Source organism: Engystomops pustulosus, chromosome 9 (genome assembly GCF_040894005.1).
Source record: "Engystomops pustulosus chromosome 9, aEngPut4.maternal, whole genome shotgun sequence".
In the NCBI taxonomy this organism is placed as follows: domain Eukaryota; kingdom Metazoa; phylum Chordata; class Amphibia; order Anura; family Leptodactylidae; genus Engystomops; species Engystomops pustulosus.
Genome location: NC_092419.1, coordinates 33,316,012 through 33,325,640, shown reverse-complemented (window position 1 = coordinate 33,325,640; position 9,629 = coordinate 33,316,012). Strand labels below are relative to the sequence as shown.

The window sequence follows — 9,629 nt, the reverse complement described above, 5'->3', positions numbered from 1 at the left end:
CTTTTTTTTTTTTTTTTTTTTTTTTTTTTTTTTACAGAGAATATGAACTATACCACTAAGACCCAAGTCAGACGAACAAGGCAGCTAGAAACACAGTTCTAGTCCTAGAAAAACTACAAATATCCAAAGTTGCAGTGAAAAAAAAAACCAAACTTTTAAACATAAATGTAGACCTATTATTCTTTCCGGGGCTCATGAGCGCCACCATCAATCATTTATGAGAAAGTCACAGCCCGGTCCCAGGATCATTTACCTGTGATAGAGTGACTGGTCTAAGGTGGAGGAATCATCATAAACTCAAACAGTCTCAGCTGCTGCCGCCACCTCCTGGTTGTACTCGGTAATAATACATCATCTGTAAAATATGTGTGGCAAGATCAAGAATGGGTTATGTGGCTAAAAGTAGGTCCTTTATTCTCCCCTGCAGATTCTTCTCACTATAAAACCTGTATGATCCCTACCACCTGCAGTCTATAGGTCCTCCCCTGCGTCCCCCGCCTCGCACATCTAAAGGGTGGGCCAATCCTGCCAATAGAGATGTGTATGGCCAATTTTAATAAGTATGCGTGCAGCAGCTAATTTCAGTCTACCCACTTGTAACTCGTCTAGTTCACCTGAGATCTTACAAATATGGCTAAAGCAGCAGCACAGCCGGATAGGTGAAGGAGTTACATAATGTTACTCTTTTAGATTATGCAATGGAAGGAGTGCTCATGTTTTCTTCATAGCTCGAGCTCAAATACAGCTTACCCCGAATATGCTTTTTCTGAGTTGAAATGAACTTTGAAAAGTGATTAAGGGAATTTTAGCTTGTACTGAAAGGGGTTGTCCAATTTTAGCAAATAATTAATATCAATTGTGTGATGAAGTTACAGGAAGTATCGTGGAAAATGCTCTATCAATTCCTTAGTTTTCTAGATCACTGCTTGCATTACGGTTTACTTACGGTGGATAAAAAAAACAGGCCCTGGTCATGTGATGTCACACAGGTGCGCAGATCGTTACATCCCTGGTCATGTGATGTCACACAGGTGCACGGATCGTTACAGCCCTGGTCATGTGATGTCACACAGGTGCACGGATCGTTACAGCCCTGGTCATGTGATGTCACACAGGTGCACGGATCGTTACAGCCCTGGTCATGTGATGTCACACAGGTGCGCGGATCGTTACATCCCTGGTCATGTGGTGTCACACAGGTGCACGGATCGTTACATCCCTGGTCATGCGATGTCACACAGGTGCACAGATCACTACATCCCTGGTCATGTGATGTCACACAGGTGCACGGATCGTTACATCCCTGGTCATGTGATGTCACACAGGTGAACGGATCGTTACATCCCTGGTCATGTGATGTCACACAGGTGCACGGATCGTTACATCCTTGGACATGTGATGTCACACAGGTGAACGGATCGTTACATCCCTGGTCATGTGATGTCACACAGGTGAACGGATCGTTACATCCCTGGTCATGTGATGTCACACAGGTGCACGGATCGTTACATCCTTGGACATGTGATGTCACACAGGTGAACGGATCGTTACATCCCTGGTCATGTGATGTCACACAGGTGAACGGATCGTTACATCCCTGGACATGTGATGTCACACAGATGCAGGGCTTGTTGTATCCGAGCTGTGTGATACGAGCCGTGCACCTGTGACATCACATGACCAGGGATACAATAAGCCGTGCACCTGTGACACATCACATGACCAGGGATACAACAAGCTGTGCACCTGTGTGACATCACATGTCCAGGGACCGCTTATTATCCAAAGGGCGTAAACAAAGCTCCTCCTGTTAGATAACAGCAAGCAGAGATCTATAAAACCTTGAAGAATGTATACTGAAAGCATATCGGAAAGTTAACACAAACAATCAATTTGCTGAAAGCGGACAACTCCACAGACACTACACATCTAGAATCACTAGTTACAGCTTCTAATCAAAGTATTTAGCAGTCATTGATAATCTACAGTATGTTAAACAGTTTCCATTCAGTTTGTGAATTTGTTGCAGTTTTTATTCAGAAAAAAGCAACAGATTTTACTTTTTTTTTTTTGGTGCTGCATATTTTTCAGCTTCAATGGTTGAAAAATATGTCTGCTTTCTGCCAACAGCTTCTCTTCTGACCATAGGTAGTGTCTGGTATTGCAACTAAGATCCATTCATTTCTATACAGCTGAGCTGCAATACCAGCACAAACCATGGTGAGGGGTGGCGCTGTGTTTTGGAAGAGAGTAGCCATGTTTTTCAACATTCGGATAACCAACACATGTCTTTATATGGAGGGAGAAATACCTGGACTTTCTGGTAGAGAAGCGAGAAAGAAAAGCTTCAAGAAAACTGAAAAGTCTGAGCTTCTATTTGCGCTGCAAAAATATTTTAAATAATTTTTTATTTTTTTAAATCTGCTACATGTGAACGCAGTTTTCAAACCCGATATGCACTTCCCTTTTCTTTATGGAATGAATAATATTTAAGACATTTGCCAGTGGTCCTCCACATGTGAATGTGACTTGAGCATTTCATATCCATAAAAAAAAAATAAAAATAAAAATACATAATTAAAAAAACACAGGACACGTGATCAGAATTTAAATATTTATTCTTAAACCATTTAAAATCCCCTGAAATATTGAAATAAGCTTACTCTATTAACAGATTTACAAGAGTAATAACTACGAAGGATATATGGGTACCACTGGGTTTTTTTTTTTCTCCATTTTTTTTTTTTAAACTTTTTTAATTTCTATCTGTGAAGTTCTTATAAAGCTTTTTCTGATTGACCATATTTACAACTTTTTACTGCTTATATATTTATAAAAATATTTTATTTTATTTTTTTAACGATAACATTGTTTTTCAAAAACTATTTTCAGACTTTCTCGAGATATAAATTTGAAGTGAGTTTCGTTAAGAGAGCAAAACGAAAAAAAAAATATTTAAAACTAAAAAGCGACAATGAAGGAAATTAAAAAAAAAAAAAAAAAAAGTGAACTCAAATTGTATAGGCACCACTGAAAAAGAAAAAGTTGCTCATTCCTTGGCATTAGCCAGTAATATGTTTTCAAGTGTCCTCTTAAAGCAGGATTTATGTTTGGGGGTGGCGGGAGGGGGGCATCTATCTACCCTGCGGTGGAAATAAGCATGCTGCAATTTGAAGCAATTTAACGAGATATATTACATTGCTTTGGGGGGATGAGGGGGTTAATTCTGCACCAATGACCATCTGATCATCTGGGGTTGTGGTAGAATAGTTCTACATGAGTTACATGGCCCGGTAATCCGTAACGCGCCATTTTTTTGTCTCGGCTACAGATTACACTGCCATTCCCCTACGCGCTAAAAATGGACCCAAAGCTCTTTGGATCAGCACTGTACATGGTCCTATTGTAGCCTGACCCAATATATGTACAAGGCAACGGTCCCAGCACCTGATCAGAGTAAGGCTTACGCTACATGGTTGAAAAATATAGGAGAAGGCCGCGTGGCGTAATTGGCAAGAAAAAAAAAAAAATCAAAAGAAAAAAAAAAAACTTTCCGTGTGGCTAAGACATTGCACTGCCAGTTCTTCACAGCAAAAGCAGTAGGTGGGCTGCCAGCCTTATCCTACCCGCTGGGTAGCTAGAAAACAATCACTTGACACTGCAGCATGCTCATTTGCATCAGATACTGGCGGTCACATCCCCTTAACCAAAAAAAAAAATCCAAAAACACTGCAATGGCAATTGGATAAAATGTGACGGTCACGCACCGGTTACATTTTATAGATTTGGCAGATAGTCTGTGCGGTGCGCGAGACCGGCCGGGCCGCACGCCATGTAGGGGGGATGGTGTCGGGGGCCCACGTCTCTGGCACATGTGGGTGTGAGCCCCTCCCACAAAAAAAACAAAAACCTGGGCTCAAATCATAAAAACGCACACTAACACATCATAATATTATAATATTGCAATCAAACCACATATTATAATATTATAACGACACCACCTCCGAGGAAACAGAAACGTTAAAGTACATGCGGAAGCAATATATATATATATGTATATATGTACATGGGATGACCCCATCAAGCAGTACCATAAATATACTTCTCTTCCATTTACAGTTCTGCCGGTTGTTTGGAAAGTTTTTTTTTTTGTTAGTTTATACTGCCAACCATCAAGTCTTTTCCCTGGTCGTGTCTGCAAAAAAAAGAATCTCTATAACTTAATTACTTGTATATTAAATGGTAAATACAGATTTTTTTTTTTCTTTAAATACACGTTTCACAGGAGTATAAATACATCGTGGTGCGGGGTTTATGCATGGAAAAGTCTGGAAAAAAAAAAAAAAAAAAAACGAACAAAAATGGAATATATTACACGGGAGATCTGATGTATGGAGGGGGAGGAGGGGGATGCTGGTGCAAACCATTGTCTCTGTACTTTGCCTGTGCAGGTGGAGGGGGCTTTATGGTTTCAAGTGATACTTCTAGGCCGGCCTTTCCCCCCCGCAGTAGCATCGGAGATACATTATTCAACCAAGTCAACTATCTAGTGGGAACAGAAAAACAAAAAATGGCCTACCGCACGTTGCTGCAACGCAACGCAGGCCCCTTCTAGAAGCAAACGTTTAAATTAGGTTAGACATTCGCTGTCTACTCGCAAGTAACAAAAAAAAAAACATATTGCTTGAATTCTCCTTGAAGAAAATAGAAGCTGAGTACAGAGCCGACGTGTGGGAGAGGAGTACATGTCAAATCTGAGCCAAGTATGCCGTCTTAAAGGGGTTGTCTGGAGGTTGAAATAGCTCCTCCCCTGACCATAGGTAGCGAATGGTATTACAACTAAGCTCCAATCATCTCTAATACCAGCACAAACCATGTTTTCTAAATCTCCTTTAAACAACAAAAATATGGGGGGGGGGTTCTTAAAGGGGTGACCCAAAATTAAAGATTCATGACCGACCAACTCTATAAGTAGGTATTCATATGATTACCGATATAATTGATAGGATTTAAACTTGTTATGACCGCCTTAAAGGGGTTTTCCGGAGGTTGTAAAACATAGCGGTATATTCCAAAAACAGCGCCATACCTGATCAGGGTTTGTTCCGGTATTGCAACTCCGCTCCATCCTTCTCTATACAGCTAAGCTGCAATACCAGCTCAAACCAGGGTCATGTTTGGTAAAAGCTGCCATGTTTTTCAACGTCCGGACAACCCCTTTAAAATCCTTCTGACCTGTTGGACACATCAGATCACCAGAGATTCATAAAAGTTTTCAAAATCCCCCATACGTATAAATAGAGCAACAAAATTAGCACACAGGTCAGTAACCTTCAACAAAGCTACAATGGCCTTCACGCCCATTTTCACAGCTGGAACCCCCATAAGAATGGTATGGAGCATGCTGGGAGTTGTAGTATTGACTACTGCTGGACCCTGCTCTATGATGAACCCACATCTGGCCTTGAGGCTTAGGAAAAAAGCTTATGATTTCCATAGGTGACCTCCTCAATCAGTGTAAACCTTTAAGTGTTAAATTTGGGACAACCCCTATAAAAAGAGTAATAGAGAAAAAATGGAGGGGACATTATATATATAAAAAAAATCTTGAGCAGCAGATTTTACACCTTTGTAGGAAAGGATGTGAGAATTATCCAGCAAGTATAGAAAATAGCATTTTCCAAGTGTCCCCTGGCCATGTGCACAGCAGAGTGGCTCGGTTTCAGCAGTGCAGTGATAAATGCATGGTTATAAATGTACCTGCACTAGTGGAGCCTGCCATTTTTTAGGTGAATATCCACCTTTGTTTTAATTGGCTAAATATTTATGTGCAATTTTTGTTATAAATATTTTCTAATTGATTCAGTGCTAATATCAGCACAGATGGGTTTAAAATTGTAGGAGTCTCACCATCACCACTAGAGGGAGTCAAGCAGCAGACTGCATACAGATTTATCAAAATCCATCAGAATAAACCAGGGACACTTACTCGTAGATCCAGGCACCATAATTAGTATCTTATATTTGTAACAAAGACTGCTTCCTTCTAAAATAAGCTTTTAAAATTATGCTAATAACCCTGAGGGGCTACCCTAGAGCCTCTGTTACCGGCATTTACAGTCTGTTACACGGTCTCACCCTCCCTTCTGCTTCCTTGGCATTTGTGCAGCGAGTGCTTCCAAGTGCTGAGAAAGCAGGGAGAGTCTGAAGCAGCAGCACAGAAGGGTTCATTCTCATTAGCATATTTAAAAAAAATTGCTTTTAGAAGGAAGGTGGCGACGGATAACACATAACAGAGCCTGGATCTACCAGCAAGTGTCATGCTGTGCAATCAAAGGAAATCGACCATCAAAATCCAGCATGATAAACCAACCTGTACAGCTCCCTCTAGTGACAGCATCTGGTAACCAACAAACAATATTATAGGTTTAAGTCTGTACAGATGAATTGGGACAACTCATCAGGATTCACAAAAGGCCATAAAGACATAAGGAAATGATTCATAACTTAAGTTTTGATCTAGATTTTATAAAAAGGTGGAGATTCCCTGTAATCCACTGCCATCATTTATGGAATCCTAGCCTAAAAAAAAATCAGCTTTTCTATTCATCCCTACACTGACGGCTTCTATACTTTTCAGGGGACTTGTACATTGTAAGTGCCACATGTTCTGGCATTTGGATTTGTACAGGGCTCCCATATCCCATTGGTTTTTTTACGGCATAGACCGGTGCAGCGTCGTAAGCAATGCTTGCTGGGTAGCAGCTCCATTGTGCCTCCATGAAACGGAGCTGTTACATTTCACATGGCGTAGCCACATCTCATCCTCTACCTCATCAAGAAATGGCAAAAGTCAAGTCATGGAAAAAACAAAAAAACAAAAAAAAAAAAGGGACCAGTAGATTTCATCAGTGTACAGTGCAACACAACCACCACAAACATACTGCCATCACTTGCACAGGTTACTAACTTAGCAACTGTTACCCAACAGCAAAAAACAGCATATTGACATGTATAGGATTCAACAAAAGGGTTAAAGTAGTAAAAGTCTTCAGTCTTTACAAAATAATTTCCGAGAAAATATAAAAACCATTTACACCATCACAAAACAAAAATATATATATAACAAAAAAAAAGAAGGAAAAAAAAAAAAAAAAAAAGAAGAAGATGGGAGGAAGAGGAAAAAAAAAAAAGTTTCTTAGTTTTCCTTCCAAACTGTCAATCACGGTCATGGATGCGTTTCGTGAAGACCCAAAAAGGCACAAGGAGCTGAAAAATGCTAAGCACGGCCAGGCGTGAAGTACTTTTGGTGGTAGTCCCTCTCCCATTATTTCTCTTTGTACAGCGATGTCGTGGTCATAACATGATACTTAGGAGTCACTGACGGAAAACCTGCAAAATAGCAAAGAAAAAAAAAAAAAGGTATGTCACAAAACGAAGCGTAGTAAAAAGCGAAAGAGCGGTGGTGTACCGAAGTCCTAGAGATTTAAACGGGTTGTCCCAAGTTTGGAAGAAACTAACACTCATCGGTAGGATGGAGGATAACAGGGGATTGGTGTAGGTACGACTGCCGAGAACAGGACCCCCACCTTATCACCTAGACTTATTTTTATCACTGTTTGTTGTTTTATATAATAAAAGATTTTCAATACAGATTATTTCCAGCTATTTATCACTTTTGTTGATACGATTTGGCCTATTAGCGCCCCACGATAGCTTCCTTCTCCTGTTTTTTCCGTTTTTTACTCCTCAATCTTTGGGGGACAGCCAAGCACAGTGAATAAAGTGGCAGGATGTATAGGATGGTCCCGGCCTCTATACACATTAGAGAGAAGTGGACCCCATTCCCTGGATTGCTGGGTGTCCCATTTGCATGATCAGTGGGTGCCCCGCCAGTCAGACCCTCAATAATCAATCAGCTATTTCTCCTCTATCCTGTGTATGAGGGTTAGCTTGCCAACTTGGAACCCCCCATGCCCAGTCATATACTCACTTTTGGAATTTCTCCATCAGCTTCTTTACCATCTTGTCAGTAATGCCCGGATACGTCGCCTCAGCCAGGTTCATACTCTTTTCAAGTTCTTCAATTGCATTTTTCCTCACACTGTTGTTCCTGTCTTGCTGTTTAAGCTGAAAAAGGGGTCAAATTTTAATGATAGGTTCAAAGTTTTGATTTTAAGTTTTAAGTAGCCCCCCCAAAACATGAACCATTATGGCCACTAGGCAGGGATCTCATTCAATGCTTTTGAAGCCAATTAAGGCTTGTAGGGGGTTCTCCAGTGAACATAAGTTAATGCTGATCCACAGGATATGGGCCAACCTGATCGGTGGGGGTCTCGGAGATTTGTACTCCAGATACAGAATACAGGAGCTAGTCGCACATGAGTCCTGCTGCACTATTCATCTGCATCAGATCCAGTGCAGTGCACATGTGCAACCATTCCTTGTAGTGCATCTGGGAGGGATGGGGTGGGGGGCCATCACAGAGACCACCACCCATCAGGCCCCATCTTGGGGAGGCCAACTTGTTGTCACAGGACAGCCCATTTAAAGCCCACGAGTTTGGTCCAGTAAACGTGCACCGTATGCTTGTGGGATTTACTGGACCAAACGTAGAATCACTGAAATGAACTCGGAACTGAAGTTTGATCTGGTAAAGAGCAAATGGCTGTAAAGGACCGTCCAATTCTTTAAACTTCTGTTAGGTCATCGCAACAGGTGAAACAGATGAGAAGTTAGGAACTTGCAGATAAGGCAGCGCTCACATTAGTGTCAGCAACATGACTATTTCACCCAGCAAAATGACAGACACCGGGACTGATGGAGACCCAAGTAATCTCAAAAGCTTTCAATTACCTTTTTAGTTAGCCAATGAAAAGTATCAACTGAGGACTCAACTTTCATCTATTTAACAACAGGCAAAGAATTTTTTAGCCCCTATGAGGAAAACTCAATGCAACTCAATACAAGCAGTATAACCATCATATAAATTATCCATCTAAGTTTAATGTACTATCCTATGGCACCAGAGCAAACCAAAGAAACGTCTTTGGTTTGAGTCAGTAAAATAGCCGCCATGCGCCGAGAGGTTAAAAAAAATAAAATACCATGTGACCCGTCTGTGCTGCCCACTCCTCAGCCTCCACCTTTGTGTCCCTGTATAGCTCCACCCTCCTGCTCCTTCACACAAGGACAGAGCTCACTGCATGGGGAGCTTACATCAATGGGGGAGGAGCTGTACAGGAGCACAAACAGCTCAGGAGTGAGTGAGCAGCACAGATTTTTCAGAAACCAAAACACACAATTATATTGTAAAGCAAATGCAGAAAAGAGACTGTGGTGTTGTTGAGACATTTAAGGTGAAAGGTTGATCTGTGCTTTGACATCACAGTTTTAGTTTCCCCTGGTACCCAGTACTTAATAAAACCTACTTAAAAGGAAAATCTACCACTATGATGAAACCAAGCACATACATGCTGGCATGTCTCCCACTGGCAGGATTTGCTCTTCTTTTGCCTCCTTTCTGTTTTTATGAAAAAAGGCCTTAAAAACTATGCAAACAATCCTAAGGGGCTACAGAGTTAAGTAACCGAAAAGCCCCTTGGGCTCATTTACATAATTAAAAGGTC

The 9,629-nt window shown here is 41.1% G+C and overlaps 1 protein-coding gene across 1 annotated transcript in view; it reads right to left on the bottom strand.

The window, feature by feature from the left end:
- Nucleotides 1–6,287: 6,287 nt before the first annotated feature.
- Nucleotides 6,288–9,629, bottom strand: part of STK26 (serine/threonine kinase 26) — a 44,110-nt gene continuing 40,768 nt past the window's right edge. Inside the window, exons 10-11 of the mRNA XM_072122913.1 lie at nt 7,994–8,130; nt 6,288–7,392 (exon numbers count right to left, since the gene is read on the bottom strand). Coding sequence (XP_071979014.1) covers nt 7,371–7,392; nt 7,994–8,130 — 159 coding nt within the window. The 3' untranslated portion in view covers nt 6,288–7,370. The remainder of the gene's footprint in view (nt 7,393–7,993; nt 8,131–9,629) is intronic.